This window comes from Corvus moneduloides, chromosome 2 (genome assembly GCF_009650955.1).
Source record: "Corvus moneduloides isolate bCorMon1 chromosome 2, bCorMon1.pri, whole genome shotgun sequence".
NCBI classification, from domain to species: domain Eukaryota; kingdom Metazoa; phylum Chordata; class Aves; order Passeriformes; family Corvidae; genus Corvus; species Corvus moneduloides.
Genome location: NC_045477.1, coordinates 106,685,956 through 106,699,469, shown reverse-complemented (window position 1 = coordinate 106,699,469; position 13,514 = coordinate 106,685,956). Strand labels below are relative to the sequence as shown.

Below are 13,514 nucleotides of genomic sequence, written 5' to 3'. Positions count from 1 at the left end.
CAGCAGCACACGCTGTGCCAATGGCAAGGGTGGACATGGGGCTGCCCGGTGCTTCAGTGCACGGGAAGGCTTTGGGCTGGGCCTCAAAGTCCCTCCAGTTTTCTTCCCTGGCTTGGAAGGATTGATGTTCTGTCTGAGATCACATCAGTGGACCCAAACTCTCCACATAGGGTATCATTTTGTCAACTTGCATTGACTGGATTAGATGCTGTCTTGGTAGTTCAGAGTGGCTTTTTCTGCCACCCACTCAAACCTTCCTGGGGCTGCACAGTAAATTACAGCACAAGTAAAATGCTCCAAAATAGTGCCTTAGTGTCCTGAAGGTATTTCATGAATACTGTGACTAGAATTCCCAGAATAAATTCATAACCACTATGGACTTGGCACTTTACAACTGATGGTATTTAAAACAAAAAGTGTCACTCTGTAAATCAACTAAATGGAAATCTGTGTTGACTTTTCATAGCTTTTCATTAGGATGGCATGCTTCCCTTAGTTCTCTAGTGGAGATATAAACCAGTGATTGTAAAATAAAATAAATGAACTGGCAAATAGAGATTACACCTACTGTAGTATTGCAGGTAATATTAATAGTAGGGGCTGGAGACATCTAAATCATAGAAGAGATGAGTCCACTAAACAAAGAATTTTGCATGCTTTAAAGTGTATTTCTAGAAATTCTGGATTTATTTCTTTTCTTGCACTGCTGCTATTTTTAGGAGTGTTGTTTGAAAGTTTTATGTCTTAGATAAACAAACTGTCATATGAGTTCAGAGGAGCATCAAAAGTTGTGTTCGTGATGCATTCCAAGAGACCCAGCAGAGCTGGGAACCCTGCAGCATCCTTGCATCCATCCAGGCACCCAAGGCACTGAAGTCCACATTTCCAAAGCTAACATCTTCATTTCAGGTCTCCCACACAACCGCAATCCTGCTGTCTGCAGCTGGTTTTACCACTGTAAGCCACCTAATCTCCTGTGTAACATCACTCCACATATCTCACTACACTGTCACTCCCTCCCTCCAGAGGATTGCAGGCAGCTCTGGCTGGCAGGCACTGCTGCAGTTTTCCAGTACTAAAATCCACATAATCCAAGGTGCTTAAAGTAAAGATGCTACTTATAAACTCCAATTACATTTTACACTTACTCTGCTGTGTGCTTGTAAAAACAGCATTGCTTCAGGAAGGTTTCGCTGCATGAGCACCAGGGCATTTCGATCTTTTACGATGCTGGCCTAACAGTAGGGAGCTATGATCAATGCTTGACAGCCTGGTTAATTCAAATGCAAATGTATAAACCCTGTCAGTCACGGGAGAAAGTCAATTAAATAAAGACGTCTCCCATGACATCAGCAATTAAATAGGTGCTTTTCGTCTTGCTGTGCAAAGATTTTCCTTGATTTCCTGTCCCTTGCTGAGACAGCCTTGGCTGTTCTGCCTGGGCTAGAAGCCCAGGTGTCACTGCTCTCACGCACCCCTTACCCTTGCACTGAGGAGGAGGTGAAGGAGGAGGGCCGAACCCAAACTCCCTTTTTTCTGGGATAAGCTGAGCAGTAGCTGAAGAAACCACTGCCTTGACAGTGCAGAGCAGCAGGGCAGACAGATGTCCTTCCCCCTGCCAACCTCATTTACAGTCTTTCTAAAACACACAAACATCACGCACACGCATGGGCTGCTCTTGTATACTCAGCACTGGTGCCTTATCACTCATGGAAGGTGGCTGTAAGCACAGCACATGCCTTAACCCTCTCTTAGCTGCTCTGAAAATTTGATGTACTTGCAGGAAAACAGGTGTCAAGCTCCCGCTGCAAATGCAGCCAGACAGATGAAAGCACCATGCAGCCAGTGGAGTGGTTCCACAGGAAATACTTTTCTAATATTGTAAACTCTTTTTTGCCCTTTCTTACATATTGTCTGAAATAATGACAAAATCTGAATGGAATCTCATGACTGTACACAGAGCCATCCTAAGCACCCAGGGACCCTCTGGCTGTCCCTTCCTGCTCAAACCTGTGCAGGCATGCTCAGCTGTGTCCATATGTGTCCACACAGAGCACTTGCAGGCTGGGAGGCTCCCACTGCAGGAAAAGCTGAGGTCAGCAGTTTGCCCCTCTGTTTCTCCTTGAGAAGTCTTCAAGTGAACAGCCAGTCTTCAGAACAATCCCTCGTTCCTGGCGGGTCAAACCACTGAGCAGCTTTAGGTGCTCTATGCAGGAGGCTGGCACTCAGCCAAGTGGTTGCCATCTCTGGCAGATGAGAGATTCCTAACACAGGGGAAAGTGGAAATGGAAAGACTAAAAGTATACCTCAGGAAGGCATATACTCTTGCACCAATGATGTCAGTGCAAAAACCTATTAAAACTGGGCTCCTCATTTTCAGAAGGTGATCCAACGCAGCCAGGATGATTTGTACCATTGCTGTAATGCAGCATAAGTGACTCACGCTCTCACATACTCTATCTGCCCATCACACCTACCCACTGCTTTACACCTTGTGTTCTATTGGTCATGTCTCTGGAAATGACCCTCTTGTATCACACTCCAATGCTTTTCTTCACACACCAGACTTCTGTTCCCTGTGATGTCTCTCTAGCCATCACCATGATACAGTCAGTAATGCCAGAAGTTGTTCCCGCTTGCTTTTGTCAATGGAAGGATGCTGAAACCAAGAGGGTTGTATGATAATTTTTTGCAGATGATGAATTATAGACAAAAGGTCTGTAGTAAATTGACAAGTCTCCCTTTCCTTGGAGACCATGCCATGTGATGCTACTCAGAGTAGGTTTAGGAGGCTTTTCTCTCACATGTCTATGGCTTTGATTAATGAGAACAGGGACATTCACATGCCTCATGTGAGCATCTCAGGTGGAGTTCACATCACCGAACATTAACCATCTCACCACCATGCCCCTTTCTTCTGCAGGTGTTTCCCTTCAGGCAGCGCCATGTCTGTCATCAGAAATGGGTGTCTATGAAACCACACGACGTTCCAGGCTGAGCAACTCACCTGCAGCAGGGTGTTGGGCTTCCACATCCTCCACAGCCCCCAACAGGCATTACCATGTTGATTCACATTCAACTCACATTTTGAAAGCTTTCCCTTTACATTTTAAGGTTATTTCCCTAATGATTCTGACATGATTAATACTGGGGTCTGTAGTTCAGGGTGACAGTTTTAAGTAAATAGACTAACAGGCTGTGAGCTGACAAAATATAGACTGTATTATTTTGTAACAAAATTAACCCAGCACTGCTGTTAATTTATCAAAATAGAAACTTCAGCAAACATAACAGATAAGGGACACTTGTGTTTCAATGCACAGCATATTAGATTCATAGACCTAACAAAGTTACAAGTTTCATTATTATCTCATTCTGCAGTGGACCACAGATGCATTAGAAGAGGGTAAAATGACCACTTGGAAATTGGAACATTTGATCACCCGTGCAGCATGATGGTTAACAGGTTCCATATACAGCTGAAGTTCAGAGCTTGAAGTCACCAAACCCCAAGCTTTAGGTCTTAGATAAACTGTCTTAGCTGCTGTTTTCTGTTCTGTTCTATCACTTCGGGCAAAAAGTGCTGTTCATATGCTGCTCAGTAAAAGCATTTGCAATGTTTACTTTGTGTAGCATGTGATCAGATAGCAATAGATCTCTCTAACATAATCTTCTTTACAATGCATTTTTCTGTTCCTTACACCCCTTAAAACAACTTACATTACAGCTTTGGAAAGATGTATTTTCCTGGAGAGATACTTACTGTTTTCCCAACATTTTCTTCAGAGTGGTCGGGGGGATCCAGACACCACATCAAACTCATGAGTAAAAGTGCATGTGGTCCTTCACTAGTGTAGTTTTCCTATTTTCACAGCACTTTAAAACATATTGCTTTAAGACTTTTATCTGCACATAGGTGTGTTTGTCATCTGCTACTGGGACAGACAGTGCTATTTTTATATATATCCTGACATGGAGGAGTGGACAAACATATTGACTATTCTGTCTCTGAAACACTAAGGAGTCATCTGCTTTTGTCGAGACTGCAAATACTATATTGAAATATGTGTGTGAACTAAATTGAAATATGAACAAAAGTAGTCTGGTGTTTTAAAGCAGGTTAGCAAGAAACAGTGGCATGCAAGGGACTACCCACAGCAATCCTAGTTTCACTTATTTGTGAGCAAGGATGCAATCCCCCATGTCTTTTTTGATCAAAACAAAACTGAAATAATTTTTCACTCACTGGTTCTGTGTCACTTCATCATGGTGACAATGTATTCTTTAATTTCTTTTGGAAGCATCCAGAAAATAAACCAGCATATTTAATACACATTATTTTTTACTAAACATTATTGGAAGAGGAAGTTTCTGAACCAACAGCACAGATCAGTTTTGACTGGCTAAGGGGCAAACATTTTAATCATGGGAAATACACAGGCTATGGCAAACTGCGATTCCTGGCTTCAGGCAAACTCATTTGAATATCTGAAAAATATTTTACGAAATATTGCCTCACATATCATTAACTTTAAGGAAGAAAGCCACTGGAAAGAATTGATTCTCACTGCACTTTAAATTGCTGCTCCAGTGCCTTCACACTTCATGAAGTATGGATCAATTATCTTTTGGGCAAATATGAACATGCTATCTTTTAGCAGAGCTTCATTAATGGTATTTTCTCTCTCTGGTCTTTAGCTTGATCTGCTCTTGTCTCTATTTGAACTAATGTAGACTATTAGCTAAATTGCACAAACATTTAGTTTAGAAAAAGTATCCTGTGTTCAGTCTCCAACCTCCTCAAGTTGTATGCTAATAATTACCAGAAATTACCTGAGGTGGTTCTTCTTCCCTCATTACATTAAAAATAAACATTTTACCTGAAAATACGAATTTGTAATTGTGCATTTTATGGAGTCATAATTATGCAGGCTTCTTTTCAAGGCAATAGCAGCCAAGCTTACCTGTCAGCTGAGAGAGCAGTGAGAGTAAAGACTGACACCCCTACAGAGGTGAGCTGTATGAAGGGGATAAGTTTGCATCCAGTTCTGCCAAACAGCCACTCATCAGCAAGATACCTGCTGGCATCCACAGGCACACAAGTCACTAAAAGCAGCAGGTCTCCCAGAGCCAAACTGGAAATGAACAAATTAGGGACATTTCGCATGGATTTCACAGTACAGAAGATCTTAATCAAAGTGATATTGCCGATAAGACCTATCAGAATGATGATCCCGTAGATCGTGGGGATGGCATAGAGGAACGCTGGGTAAAACCAATCTTCCCCATGGAGGGAGAAGTTTGCACTCTGGTTGACAGAGATGTTGTAGAAAATGAAGTTATCTGTTTCTAGGTCTAGCAGAAGGCACTCTCCAGATGCCATCGTCCTACTTTGCTCTTCTTAGAAAACAGCTTTCTTCTTTGAAAGTCCTCAAATTAATTTCTTGCTTTAATTTTGTGGCTCCTTGCTGGCTTTAAACAGTCAGAAAAGTTTAAAAGTCATATTACTTTGTGACACATCTTGTCAATAACCAAATTGAAAAGCACCTGCAGCTTTCTCCACAGTCCTGTTTCCATAAGGTGAAAGGAGAACATGTTTTTGCGTGGTTGAATTGTGAAACTTGCCTTTTCCTCCTTGACTTGTCTTGCTGTTAAGTATTCCTCAGCTCTGGAAGGCCAATTATCAAATTCAAAGACCAGCAAGTGGCAGGCATTTTCACAAACGGGGCTTGTTAAACTCCCGGCCTCAGGTCTGCCCGGCAGCTCCGAGCCCGAAAGCAGGGAGTTACAGAAACAAGAACTTTCGGGAGTTGCTGCCACGCTGCATTGCCAATCTCTCCCGCTTTCGGTGCCTGCCCTCGCCAGCCGGATTTAAAGTGAGAGGGGAAAGCGGGGTTCGGCTGGCGGCTCGGATCCTATAGGCAGGATGTTCTGGACGTCAGTCCTTGCGCTGCTTCCCACGGTGTGCGCGGGCTGCCGGCAGCGCGGCGGGGGCGGCGGGAGCGGCGGGAGCGCCGGGAAGCGCCGGGAAGCGCCGGCCGCCTGCTGGATGCTCGGGGCAGCGCCGCGCGGGGAGGGCGGGCGGCCAGCACCGCCCTTAACTCTTTAGGTGAAAAAATACACATCTGCTCACTTAGGGCTCCTGACGTGCGTCACCGGCTCGCCACCCACCCCCTCCCCCGAAAAACAATCAACCCCAAAATCTCACCCCCCAAAAAAACCCAAAACCAAATCTCCCCCCCAAAAAACCCCAAGCCCCCCCCAACAAACCAAAAAACCCCCAAACCCACCAAAACCAAACAACTCTACCCCAAACAGACCAACCAACCAAACAAAGCCCAACCCAGTTAATTTCATACTGCAAACAATGTGTTCAGAAAAGCCATCCCACCTTCTTCACTAAAAGCACACTTATTTTCCTTGCACTCCGGTATTCAATTGTTCCAGTGAAAGAGAATGATGATATGAAGCCAAATTCATCTTCCCCTCTCCTCCCTAGACAAGTGAAATTAATAAAGCCAATTAAGATAAAACCCAACATCGTCGTTAAGGTAGGCAAATGAACACTAGCAGTGTGAGCCTGAAGTTATCCAGGGAAGCCTGAATTCTGCACCTTTTTTTGTTAATTTTTTAATTTGGACGTAACAATACTGAGGGACAAAGTTCACCACTCTATGCGATAATTTCTATTTATGAGGTACCCATCATATTGGCATCCACAGATAATGCATGTTGAGATGCAACAGAAAGAAACTTGCTTGGCTTATAACAGTCTGGAAAAACTCCTTCTTAGAACTGAATTAAGATATAATTATTACTGATGCCTTACTGCTTTATAACAGGCTATTCATGAATATATACAAGGCCTTTCTGGACTGCAGAGATACATAGTTAATTTGGAAGCCAGCCTGCAGAATTAAATGAAGCTGTAATTTATATTTTCTCTTGCCACTGCTCATTTTTGCAGGCAAAAGAATGTTTCACCAACTGCTAGAGTTACTTGGTAGTGAGAGGGGAGGTGATTCAAAGCAGGCATTAAAGTTTGATCACTGGTTTCTGCATAAAAGAAGCATTTCAGGACACAATCTGGAAAATCTCCAGGGGTTTGAAAGTGGTGTCCCAGGGTGGGATTTGAAGCAGGAGTCTTCAATAGTTGTTGTTTTTCTGCCTCATTCTTGTGACATGGGTCAGTGTTTTCAGCTGTTTTTCTGCTGTCCACTCTAAGTCAACAAAGGACTTATGTGTACCCTTAACTTTAAGTAGGGCTCCTTACATAAGTTTTTCAAGCCAAACACCCATGAAAGTGCTGTGCTGAGAGCTTGAACGTGCAGAGGAGAAGCCAAATTTCCTGGTACTCCTTTCAGACAGAAGCCTGCTTTTAAGAATAGGCTGGAGGTTACCACCGTTAAAAGCAGAGGACGCAGAGCAATTGTGCACAGTCTGATCGGGGCACACGGGCACTTCTGCTGGTCAGGGCCAGCTCTGGGCAAGGCTGCCAGGTTGGATGGATGCCATTTGGAGGCAATGCCTTGTTTGGCACAGCAGGACATACCAAAGGCACAGAGAGGAACTGTGGAGCTACTGAAGCAGCCTTGCCACACACCATGGTGGGACACCTTTCCCAGGACTTCCCCCAGCATATCTGGGAGCCTGGTGATAGGGACTGCCTGACAAAGGGATGCACACCTCTCCCCTCCCTCCTCCCACACCTTGCCTTCTGAGCATTGGGATAAAGTAGAGAGGACACTTCTGGAAGTGTGAGCAGCCATTTGGTGTAAACCTGATGGACCCCTGTGCCCAGCAGCCTCATCAGTAGTTAGTAGTGACCTGCCCTGAGTAGGAGGTGGGGACTTGTTGTCTCCCTTCCCATTCAAATGGCTTGTTGACATTGGGATTTGTAAACCCACCAAATTTAAATTTTTTAATTTTATTTTTCCAGATGGAAAACAAAGTGGTCAGTTTGACAAAAATCCTCTAACAGAGCCACTAAGTCATCACTCTTCACCATTTAGACTCTTCTACACTGAAATCTCTCTTCCCTTTACATGGCAAACTATGTGGGGTGAGCAAAGCAAGAAACGAGAAGCAATGCTGGAAATCCTGCTGATCCTCCAGCAGACAGTGATGTTGATCACGCTTTTGAGATGGGGCACATCACCATATCCCAGATGTCTCCATCAGTGAAGGAAGGGGCTCTCATGACCTCTAGGAGGGTGCACTTCACCTTTATCTTTGCAAGGTTGATAGTGCATTCCAGGAAGCACTTCAAGTCTAAAGTTACAGGTTTCTCATTTTTGCTTTTGACAAATCCAGGTTTCAGGTTTAGGACAAACTCTTTTGACCACAGAGAATGAGAAATTGAAAAGACAAAAAAAAAAAAAAGAAAAAAAACCCAAACCCTAAACCAAACAAAACCAGATTCTATAATGCTTGAAACAGTTTAGATTATTAAAAATATTCATTATTTATGTCAAATGTAAATAGACTGTTTCAGGGAAGATGAAGGATACAGGCTTTATTCACCATTGCCTGGCCTGCAGATGTCCCCCAGAAGTAACTTAAAAATGCTGAGGATGTTTCCTAGACATGTTTTTGTCTTGTCATAAATTTCATTTGAGAGATTTTGTTTATAATAAATAGTATACCTTTTTAATAATTTCACTCTAGCATTTACCTTCCCTGAGCAGGCAAAATGTCTGGGCATTTGTATGAGCATGCCACCTCTGTGTTCATTTCAAGATCCCAAGCCTTTCTCCAGAGGAAGGTAAGCATCAATACCCCTGTTTCACCACTGGAGTAACCTGCATGCATTAAAACAAACAAACAAACAAAAAAAAAAAAACCCCAACCAACCAACCAAAAAAAAAAACTCCAAGAAGCAGAAGTGACTGGCACAAAGTTACTTAACAAGCTGTTGGCAGAGTTGTGAATGGAATAATGCAGGGCTCATGAGCCTGGTCCTGCATTATAATGGTTTTTGGTTGGACAGTGAGAGATTCCCCACATGCTTTCAATAGATGCCTTTTTTTCATCTCTCAACCTTTGTCCAACCTCCAAATGACAGCTGCAAAAAGACAACCTTCTTACTCCTTGACTGTGCACAATGAAGTAGATTTGTAAAAGTATGATGGGCAAACTTTTCAAAAGCACTTAAACCTATATGAAAGGTAATGAAATTTAGGCTCCTACGTTGCTTATGAGCTCACCACCCAGAAGTGGAGCCAGAGTTTCAAACAAATGCAGTTTGCACTGAGAAAAGTACACGAGGACCCGCTTTTCAAAGGCTCTTGGAGAGCTGCAGCTGCTGCAGTCACAACTCCAGGCAGATTTTCAAAAAGCCCAAACAGCCAGTGTGCCAAGGTCTTTTGAAAGACACTGATCATGTGTTCTACATATCTAAATGCACCACTTTGGAAAATCTAATGCAGTAGGGGATTCTGAGGCCCTGTGAGGTTCCATGGGAGATGACCTGGTGATGGAAGACAGAGAATGCTGGTGTGGCCACCAGCAGACCCTGAGGCTGGCCCAGCCATCACCTCAGAGAGCTGGAGCAACATGCTGCACCAGCGTGGGAAGCCCATGCAGCATCCCCCACATCAGGCATGTCCAGCACCCAGGGGATGTGGGGGCAATGGGAATCACCTCCTTGGAGCATGGCTCTTTGCTAGGGGTGTCATGGTTGCTTGTGTGACTTCCCTTTTTAGCAGCCTCTTCCCATCTCAGAGGAGATGGATAAACTTGCATCCACAGTCAAGAGTCAGGAGAGGAGTCCCTGTGCTCAGGGTTCTGCTGTTTCCTGATAACGGGATTACTGGGGCTAGGAACCAGTGAACCAGGGATTACTCACTGCTGAGCTTGTGAAGCACAACATCCGCTGATTTACCAAATATTCTCCTTTCGCAAACTCTTCATCTCCCAGAGGGAACAAAGCAGTGTCGTGCATCCTGCCTATAATGTCTTCAAGCAAATTCTTCATTTTTATTGCTGTCATCCCTACGTGCCCATATCATGCTCTGTGTTCACCATTCTGTTTCAGTCACCAAGTTAACAGAAACTGTTCACAAAAGGGTGATTTTCTAACCCAGTTCATTCCAGGGTTCAGATTTACATCAGGGCTTTAGAGAGTAAATTACATAAACTTTTTCTTGAGCAAAGATCTGTACTCGTACCTGCATGACTGGAGGTCAGAGGGGCTGGGGAAGGAACTGAATATAATTCACAGCATAAAAGTCCCCTGAGTAGATACGATGTGCTGGTTTCTTGCATATGGAAGAATGGAAATGAAGCGTTGTCAAGTTTCCTCCATCCTGCAGCCTTGCTAATGCACAGCCTACAGTGCAAATGAAGATGCAGGCCACACAATGTGAAGTGCTCTCGCTGTGCCTTTGAAAATAGCTTGCTCATCCTAAATTAGACAACTCCTTCAGTGTGTTATTTAGCTTCACAAATCCCTTACTTATTCCCGGCACTTCATCATGACACACAGTCATCAAAAACTGACATGGCTGGAAAGGATGTCTGAAATGCCTAACACACTGGATGTGTGCTCATGGAGAAGGAAGTGTTTGAAGGAGACACATGCAGATACATATTTACAGGAATATTCCGCCAGGCTGAAAGAGTAACACAGCCATAACAGCATCTGAAAATGCAGTAAGTGAAAGAGTAAAGGTTTCAGGGTGGGCCAGCAGGAGCAAGGAACCAGGCTGTACCTGGTAAATGAGGGAGGAAAAGGGACTTGAGAATGCAGAGAGCTGCCTGTGTGAGCCTCTTGCAAGGAGGGCACATTTGGGAAAGATGCACAGAGAGTGTTGATGTGAGCCCAATGCAAGGAAAAGGATCTTGGCAGCCCTCCAAGAAGCAACAATGCATTTTTTGAGAGCAAAGAATGCTGTAGCAGGCAAGATATGGGCAAAAAATCTTAGCTAAAAAAGAGGTAGGAAAAGTTTTATTTCACATACTTTATACGGACACACACCTCCCCATACCTACACCCTGCAAGACAGAAAGACCTGGGGATGCAGAGAGAGCAACAAGTAGAAAGCAGGACCGAGTGAAAAGCAGTCAGGAAAAGTGCTGCCACCTCGGTGCAGAGAAAATATTAATGTCTCGTTTAACCATGCTGAGCTCATGATGGCAACAAATAATTCCCCAGGAAATATTGCAGATTGAGATTCCCATCCTGATAGATGGAGGCAAAGTCATTGAGATTTGAAAGTCATCTGCATGGAAAGGAGACATAAGTTTGTGGATAAGGACAGCTCAGAGGGGCAAGGAAGGGTACAAAGGAAAGATCATCCCACAAACATCTGAGGGGAGACAAAAAGAAACCATCAAAGATGCTGCAGAAGGAAAAAAGCATGCAGAAAAAGAGAAGGCAGATGAGAAAAGCAGGGGAAGCCAAGGTTTTGGGTTAAATGTAAAATCAAACACATCATCCTAAGTAATACATGGCCAAGTAAGGTGAAGCTAGTAGCACAGTTTGGGCTAGAGGAGTCTTAAAGAATTATAGACTTTTGTGCATGAAACTTCAGTGCAGTGGAAGGGATGAATCCAGATTAAAAGTCTGGGCTGGAGCTGTAAAAGAAGGTGCTCTTCTTCCATGCATCTGTTTTCCAAGATAAAAGGGGAAAAAAATGGATCTGGGTGCAAGAAGGTTGGGGACAGCAGCATCAGAAGGGCAAGAAAAGTGCACGTAAGTCATGTTTGTCCTGAGTTTCCTAATTCTTCCTGAAGGGCACTTTGAATTGGGCACTTTATAGCATGGCACTTTGGTCAAACACTTCCTGAAAGCTCTCCTGCTCTTGGCCATCAGCAGAGCCAGCTCTTCCCTGCAGTTGCTGGCCCTTAGCAGGGATGTGGAAGCAGTTCCCTGGCAAGACCGCTGAGGAGAGCAGAGCATGGAGTGGCATACACACTGCAAAACAGGCAGCCCCAGGCCTGTAACACCACCTCAAGGTAACAAATCCTTCCTACTAACACCTTTCCTTTCAGGACCTACTGCCAGACAGCACTGAGCTCCACTGGGACCTTTAGGAGGTACCTCAGACTTCACTTGGTGGGTGAAACTTGGGCAGAGTCAGCCAGAGAGTTTATTCAAATATTAACTCTAGCGAGGTCAGGCAGGATACTAAGGGCCAGAAGATCTATGCTGAGACCTAGAATTATGAGCATCAGCCCTGTGTCCATCAGCATCTCAGCTGTGTCACTTCACAGGAAATATAGGTGCCATTTTAACAAGACTAAATCTTCCTTCCTGACCCCTGGCCTGCAGAAGTATCATTTAGGACATGCCAGCCCTTCCTTGGGCTGAGCAGTGCTGATGCATTCACACCCAGTTTCACTCCCTTCCTTCCCTGCATTATCCCAGCATCCTTGGGCTCCTGGGGTTGGAATATTTTTTCTCTCAATGTTGTCACTGACAAGTAGCTGGTGCAATAAATTATTGCTTAATGCATGATGTTCTTTTCCTTTTATAAGGTAAGATGTACTTTTTTTTTTCCATCTTCATTGTCATGGGAAGGTACAATTCCCCACCTACAGAAAAACACAAAAACGGAAATATTGTTATTATTAATAATAAGAATTGTACTCTGGGAGATTGGAACAAATGAAACAATTCAGTGTCAAATATGTATTTTAGAGAAGAAAAATATGTTGAAGGCCTTCATCAACAAGGTTGTTTAAGCTTTTTTCTAAACAAATGGTTCCAAAGCTAGCTGGCATAACTCACAAAGAAATGTGCTGGAGAAACACAGCAAGGTAATATTACCATTTACCATCTTTGTATTGTACTTGAGGGATGTTTGAAGAAGAAAATCATGTAATGTAGAGTCATGCAGTAACAATCATTCTAAACAAATTGTTTTTGTCTGCAGCTGGTATCTGATTTGTTTTCTATTATACTCCCTCACATGAGAAAGAGAGCAAATCTCAAATATTTAAGGGCAGTGATTTGCCTTCTAAGTTACAAGGGGAAGAGGCTGTAGTTGTGACAAGCAAGAGGCCCCGAGCCCCCGGTGATGCTCGGGGTTAAGCCATGCGCGAATCTCTCCGAGGGGCGCATTCCCGCAGTGTGCTCCAGAGACTTCTCGCGGGGAAGGAGAGCTCCCTGGACCCTTACAGAAGCTCTGAGGGCAGTTTTGCTCTGACAAAGCCTTCTGCGCTTTGTTGGGGTAGGTCGGATGCGCCCCCGCCGCCCCCTCCCCGGGGCTGAGCCTCCCGAGGCCCCCCTCTGTCCCGGGCCGACACTGCCCCCCCTCCCCCCGCACCGACACTGCGGGGCACGGCCGCCAGAGGGCGGCGCTGAGCCGGCGGCGCTGCCGGGCGGGGCCGTGAGGGGCCGTGGGGGAGCCGTGAGGGGCCGTGAGGGGCCGTGAGGGGCCGTGGGGGAGCCGTGGGGGGCCGTGGAGAGCCGTGAGGGGCCGTGGGGGGCCGTGAGGGGCCGTGGGGAGCCGTGGGGAGCCGTGGGGGAGCTGTGAGGGGCCGTGGGGAGCCGTGGGGGAGCCGTGAGG

At 44.9% G+C, this 13,514-nt stretch overlaps 1 protein-coding gene across 1 annotated transcript in view; it reads right to left on the bottom strand.

The window, feature by feature from the left end:
- Window positions 1-13,134, bottom strand: part of GRPR (gastrin releasing peptide receptor) — a 33,760-nt gene extending 20,626 nt beyond the window's left edge. The window contains exons 1-2 of the mRNA XM_032100713.1: window positions 6,392-13,134; window positions 4,965-6,103 (exon numbers count right to left, since the gene is read on the bottom strand). Of these exons, the coding sequence (XP_031956604.1) occupies window positions 4,965-5,383 (419 nt within the window). The 5' untranslated portion in view covers window positions 5,384-6,103; window positions 6,392-13,134. The remainder of the gene's footprint in view (window positions 1-4,964; window positions 6,104-6,391) is intronic.
- Window positions 13,135-13,514: the final 380 nt, after the last annotated feature.